At 39.3% G+C, this 6523-nt stretch overlaps 1 protein-coding gene across 3 annotated transcripts in view; it reads left to right on the forward strand.

Annotated features, from left to right (window-relative positions):
- The window catches only part of tex264b (testis expressed 264, ER-phagy receptor b), a 36590-nt gene extending 34048 nt beyond the window's left edge, over positions 1 to 2542 (forward strand). For 2 of the 3 annotated variants that reach the window (XM_086199397.1, XM_086199401.1), the window contains one exon: positions 9 to 2542. In XM_086199397.1, coding sequence (XP_086055523.1) covers positions 9 to 295 — 287 coding nt within the window. In that variant the 3' untranslated portion in view covers positions 296 to 2542. The remainder of the gene's footprint in view (positions 1 to 8) is intronic. The other variant, XM_086199399.1, reaches the window with a different exon arrangement.
- Positions 2543 to 6523: the final 3981 nt, after the last annotated feature.

Here is a 6523-nt window from a genome sequence, read left to right on the forward strand (position 1 = left end):
TGCTCTAGGTGCAGATTCGAACAGTGAATACAGCTCAGGGAGTGGGATTCTCCTGTCAGACAGTAGAGAGACATCACTGGCAGCATTCTCCGTCCACTCCGAGTCTTTTCAGGATGAAGGGGATAGAAACAACCGAGGGAGAAGCTCCAGGGGAAATTCTTTTAAAGAGCTGGACTGGGAACAGACCGATGAGCAACAGGAAGTGAGACACGAGCAGCTTAATGATTACTCATACCAGAAGAGCCTCGAGGTTCCCGTTCAGGAGTTGTGGGGTGTGGTGGGAGGCGAGGAGTGAAAGTTCAGCGGGCAGTGAGAGACACCTGTGTTCATTAAGGGATAGGACTGATGATAGTTTTTTTCTAAATTAAAAAAAACCCAAAACAAAACAGGAAAAACCAACAATGTGTGTTTGCTCATATCTCACCGCTCTCTGAACTTTCTGTTGTTGTGTGACTGCAAACCACGAACACACACTGAATACATATGTTCATTTTGGAAAAGGTTAAGTCATTTTCTGAAACAGTTTGATGCTGCTGGAATACATTTTGCATTTTTAGAGTGTTATATTTTTCAGATTAATTTGCTTTTTTAGCACCAATGAGTATAAAGTAACCCATCTAAACTTGATGCAACATACGGGCTGTTCTACCAGTAAGACCTGATGTGACGCCTGTATCATGTTAGGTATTTAAAAATCGAAAATTCATCACCAGCACAGTAAAGACAAGTCATTTTTCACAAAAGCCAAAGGTCTAAGCATTTGTTGGGTTTTCATTGCATGTTTCTATCTCCCACACCAGGCTGAGAAATAAAGGTTTCAGTGGACATTCCTATCAAGTTTTCAGAAAACTAATGCGATAAACAAGAACGGGCCAAACATTTTTCCATATATTTTAGGTCTTGATTGGATAAACTACAGTACCCATGAACATGTGAGCCGGTGCAGCGAGGTGGCTCGCAGATGTGTTTTTAAATAATCAATAAGAGGTTTATGGCCCAGTCTGAATTAGGCTTTGACAATATTTGTTAGCAGGCTCGATATAATTGCTAATGCTTTGCCCACTGAATTGTTGATTAAAGCATGTAATTACTTTTATCATTTAACCTTTCAGTTGCACAATTTTAACATGCTCACAAGTTGCTGCAAGATTTTTGATGATAACTGCAGAGTTTGTTCAGGTTTCCTAAATTTCTTGAAGTGTTTTTTTTTGTTGTTGTTGTTGTTTTTGTTTTGTTTTTTAACAGAAATGCTGCTGTTTGACAAGATAACTGAACTTTTTGAGCCAAAGCATTTCACTCGACTTTCTTTTCTTGTTTGTACTTCTCTTGTTTAAATTGTCATAGTGTTATGGTTTCATTCATTTCAAAAATAATCACTGGGCTGTTAAAAAGTTATCTTCTTTGAATCAATATCAAATACATTGAGGCTTTAATTACTGGTAGCACACAGAATTAGGGGTAGGTTTTTTAAATACATTTTTGTGCATCTGTGCTTTGTTATGAGTGTTTTATATGTAATTTACCTAACTATTGTGTTGCTAGAGCTCTGTTAGTGAGTGAGAGAGTTTAAATGTGCTTTTCTTTCCATAAAGAAAAGTGCAAGTGACTGCATAATAACGTTTTTCTGTAGTCCTCGTCACCGCATGTGAGACCGAGGACATGATGATGAGGATGCCATGATCAGTCAAGGAGGAGAAGGACAAGACAAGTGGACTGACTGAATATTAATGTTGTTATGACTGAAAGCAAAGCTCTGGGACTCCATCTTGTTTCTTCTGGCACGTTTCATCTTCAAATTTTATTCACACATTAATTCTCAGCACTTTAATTTTCTGTTTAGCCGTCAAATTCATTTTACGTTCTGGGCCCATCTGCCATCTCTTCGCACAAGCTAATTTGTTTCCTCTCGTTTTGCTCTTTTCTCTCACTCTCTGAAATAAACATGGTCGCAGCAGCAGCAGCAGCAGCAGCAGCAGCAGCAGCAGCAGCAGCAGCAGCTTGAAATACCATCTGATGACCCACAGCTTGTGATGTATGTCCAGCCTTGTTCACTGTCCCTTATGTTCCAGCAAACAGATCACACAAAGTGAGAGACATCATATACGAAGGTGAATAAATATTTTCACGAGCTGAAAAATATTAATTAAGGATTCTCCGGCTATCGACTCTCTCTGAAATGATTGCAAAACTTTCTCTTCGATCTCACCTTTTGCTGTTGTGTGTTTGATATGACTGATATGACTCGTCGCTTTGGACAAAAGCGTCTGCTAAATGAAATTGTAGAATTGTAGACTTAAAACAAAAGCCATCAAGACTCTCTTCACTGTGATACTGCAGCATCAGATCAACACGTTTTTGGAAGTGTGAGTCACCCTGCGTTGGTTACACAATTGCCATTTTGAACTGTGTGTAAGCCTTATAAAAAAAATAGTGCAGTAGAAAGATTATTCTCTGCAAACTCCCTCTGATGTCAAATAATTCTCAGCTTGATCATAAATAATAGGAGACAATATTTTTTTTATAAATCTTTGGACAAAAAGCTGTGACGACCATTAAAACTGCATAATCTTACATCAGCATTGTCAGATACGTGTATTATTTTTTTCTTTACAATACATTCTCCTCAAAACTGAGTTCCTTGATCCAACTGGGACCTGTGAGACTATGAGAGTCCAACATGGATCTAATTGTCTCTCTGACTGTGTAGCTGCCATCGCCTGTGAGAGACAGGCCGCTTTGCTCCCGTTGTAGTGATATGAATTATTGGTGGAGTCAGAAATGTGGGAAGTAAAGCCACTTTATAAAGTCCCCTTTTTTGTTTCGTCCTCAGTATTCCTATTCCTTGTAGGAGAAAGGAAAAGAATGTATCTCTTTTTTGAAACTAACATTATGTTATGCAGGAAATGTTCTGGCAAAGAAACAAATTAGGACGTTAAACACATTTTTAACAACATCCTTCACTCTGGATATGTTGTCACTCTCTCTATCATCTGAAACTTCCATAGATTAAATGCTCCGACCCACAATGCTGACCTGAATTATGTGTATAAGGTTGATTCTGATCTGTCAATGATGAAATTTAACCGGGGGTCTTTCTTGGCCTTTGCTTCACCAAAGTTAATGAAAATGGGTCCAGTGGTTGTAATCATGCTAACATTTGGACAGACAGGAAACACAACCTCCACGATAGAGATGACAAACATTTTTTTTTTCATTATTTGTGCATTTTTTAAGTGTAAAATGAAGGGCATCCTGTGCCGTCTCTGCGATTGGGCTGAGCTCTGGCTGTCATGCCGACGAACCTGGCTCTTTGGCCTTGTGATCAGCATGATTTGGACCTCGTGGATCAGATTCAAGTCTGTGAGACTGCCCTCTCCTTATGCAACACAACAGTCCATGAAAGATTCAAAATCACATTGTCTTTCTGGAAATGCAACATTTTTTTTCATGACAACAGAGATCAGTGTGTAATATCACCTTATTTTACCAGCGGTTCATAACTTAATAAAGGATGATTTGTCCATTATCTCTAGGATAATAACAAGCAAACATGACAATGGGTTCACGTAAATTCAACCTTATCTCTCACCTTGACAACATGAAGGTTAAAAGTTAAGCATTTTCCAAACTTTCAAGACTTTGTATGAACTCTGTCTGGTAACTCGTTCTTCAGTTTACTCTAAATTGGAGATGCCTGCGACATAATAGGCAGAATGCTGAGCTTTTATTTGACAAATGTTGTGCAGATTAGATGATCTATAGTTGCTATATTATTAATCTAAATGCTGATTACTCTTAATGATGGGGTTAGGTTCCCAGAGGATAAATATAAACAAGATGGATGAGCTTTGTGAGAGTGAGGGAGGCCCCGAGGTGTATAATTATAGGGGTACTCCATTCTCCTTTTCTTTTAATGTGCACACGAGTGTTGCATTGGAAAGGAGCCTTAACTGCTTAAACCCTCCTGTTGTAGTGAAATTTATTGAAAAAGTATTCTTTTTTTTAATGGGTTAAACTAGCTTGCGCTATTGGAATGCAGAGTTTATATCATTACAATTTTATAATGACTTGTCAGGTTATTCAGACAGGGGAAAAAAAAGACCATTTGTGCACAGGCCAAGGAGGAGCCCAAGTCACAGGGCAGACGCACTTATTATTTCATGTTTTTGTTAAAATTGTAAGATAGAGTGGGAAGACATTTATTACAGAATGCTGGCGACAAGTGTAGACAAATTCCTACACAAGCTAACAAATTTCTGTTTAACTTCCCATAAGTAAACATTTTACTGTTCAGTTTGTTTTTCCCCAGAACATAGAATTGTCTTCTTTCACAAACTTTCACTTCCAGCTTCCCCATAGAATGCTTTATCAATTGAAACCAAAGGAAGGAACCTTTTTCACTTGTTATATTACCCATGTTTTTCAATGGATGAACACATTTCTGTGAGCTAAACACTCAGACTTAACATCAACGGGATTCATCCATGTAAGGCTGTTGTGGACTATGGACCATCAACGTCCACCACCCAGGCCAGTTAGCAAGGCAAATGCTAGCGGACATGCTAGCTGCGGTCAGCTCCAACCTCAAAAACAACCCCACCATGGTGCATCCAGAAATTTGTCACCAGCTTAGGTGTCTCCTACTGTGGCTGAACAGGAGATATGCCCTTGTTCGTTTTGGGAGAAACCAAATCCTAATTTAGCTAGCAATTCTGACTACCAGGTACTGCTAGCATTAGCATGCCTCTCTGTTCGTGAGCTACTGATGCTACCAATGTTTTTTTCCAAGTTTGCTGTGAATTATTTCCTTTCATCAAACACTGTGGATCCAAAGTGTAGGGTTGTAAATAGAGATCAGTCACATGGTTTGTATTTAACTTCAGAGAGAGAGAGAGAAAGCAGCAGGAGAATATGAAATTCTCAGTTGTCTTTTATTGATTTTGTATTAAACTTTTCTCAAATCCAGAAGGGAGAACACCAAAGACTTCTCCCCCTTGAAGGAATGCCCTCAAGACACAATGTTGTTTTTTTTAGAGCACTTCTTGCTGCGAGTCATTGCAAACAGCTTCAGTACCAACATCAATTCTATCCCTTAACCTCGCCGCTGTGAGGCCGCCATGTTGTTTTGAATCATCTGCCCTGAGAGAATTGCATCATCACGTACAAAGACCGTGGCTGGCTAACTGGGATTCTAGCCAGGGCAAACACTCTCAAGAGCCTGTTGAGACCGGGAATTTCTTTTTGAAAATTTAAAAATTCAAATGAAAGGAATTTACAGTAACAAGCCAGAATCCGAGTTGTCTCTCAGAGGAAAACCTACCTTACTTAGTAACAACTAAGCAGTGAGCATCACCATGGCAACCCGTAACTGCAGTTGAAGGATGTTTCTTTGATGTCTGTGGCGTTTACCAAATTTCACAATTTGAACCAATCGTTTCGTCATGTATTACTCTTAAGTGATGTGCTGGGGTCCTTCCTCTCACGTTCTGCTGCTCATGCTCTCATTTATAACATGGTATGCTAGGGATGTCAATCAAACATGGGCTCATGATATGTTCATTTTCATAAATATAAAATATTTATGGACGCTTTGGAAATTTTCTATGTACCTTGGAAGACATCTGTGCTCTCTGAGTGCACTTCTGGTCGATCAATGTTTAATTACCAGAAAAGCACAAATAGCAGCAGTCACACCGACTCCCACTGACCACTGAACAGGGCCACTTTTCTGTCCTCTATAATTTTACTTGGCATTAATTGACGTGTTCCAATCTTATTTTTTCATCCCACCCACATAACCTCAAGTATTGGAATGTAAACTGTAATTCCATTTAGGGGGTGAAAATTGGTCCCTTTGTGTAAATTGAGGGAATTACGCAACAAGCCGGACCCCGCTTGTCATTTTAATTGCCCCTGTACGCAGGAAACACTTTTATTTTCCCAACCCTGACTGCAAAGCAGCTCTTGTGGAACAGTTGAATGTATTTGTGGTGCTGGTTTTAAGGTGGCAGACACGGGCAAGCAAGGAAGCTAAATTCACACAGAATGAAGGGTAATTTCCAGATTTAATTGTCTTTGTGCAGTCGGGTATTGGAGGCAAACGAGTGCAGCAGACCATTTCTGTACTCACACCATTCCTCACTAGTTATGCAAGTGGAATGTTTCTGATGTAACATTGTTTCGGAAGAAAATGTGTTCCCTTGGACCTTCTGCAAAGAAGTAGAAACTGTAATTTTTTTGATTATGAAATAACAGAACATTTTGAGAATTAAGAAATATCCCAGTGGCTTCTTAAATCCTTCAAAAGGCTGAATCAATACAGTTAGGCCCATCATGGTCAAAGAATGTCAGAAAACATGTTTTATATTATGTAGACATGGAGTTCCTCAATTTATATATTTATTTCTGCATTTGGTTCAACCTTGAGGACAAGTGGGGTTTCAACCAGACACAGAACCGCTGGTTTAAGTCGATGGACTCTCTAGCTGGAGTGGTGTGAGGTGTGTTAGTGTGTGTGTACATC

Source organism: Aulostomus chinensis, chromosome 3 (assembly GCF_037954235.1).
Source record: "Aulostomus chinensis isolate RoL2024-O1b breed Wild chromosome 3, RoL_Achi_v1.0, whole genome shotgun sequence".
Lineage (NCBI taxonomy): Eukaryota > Metazoa > Chordata > Actinopteri > Syngnathiformes > Aulostomidae > Aulostomus > Aulostomus chinensis.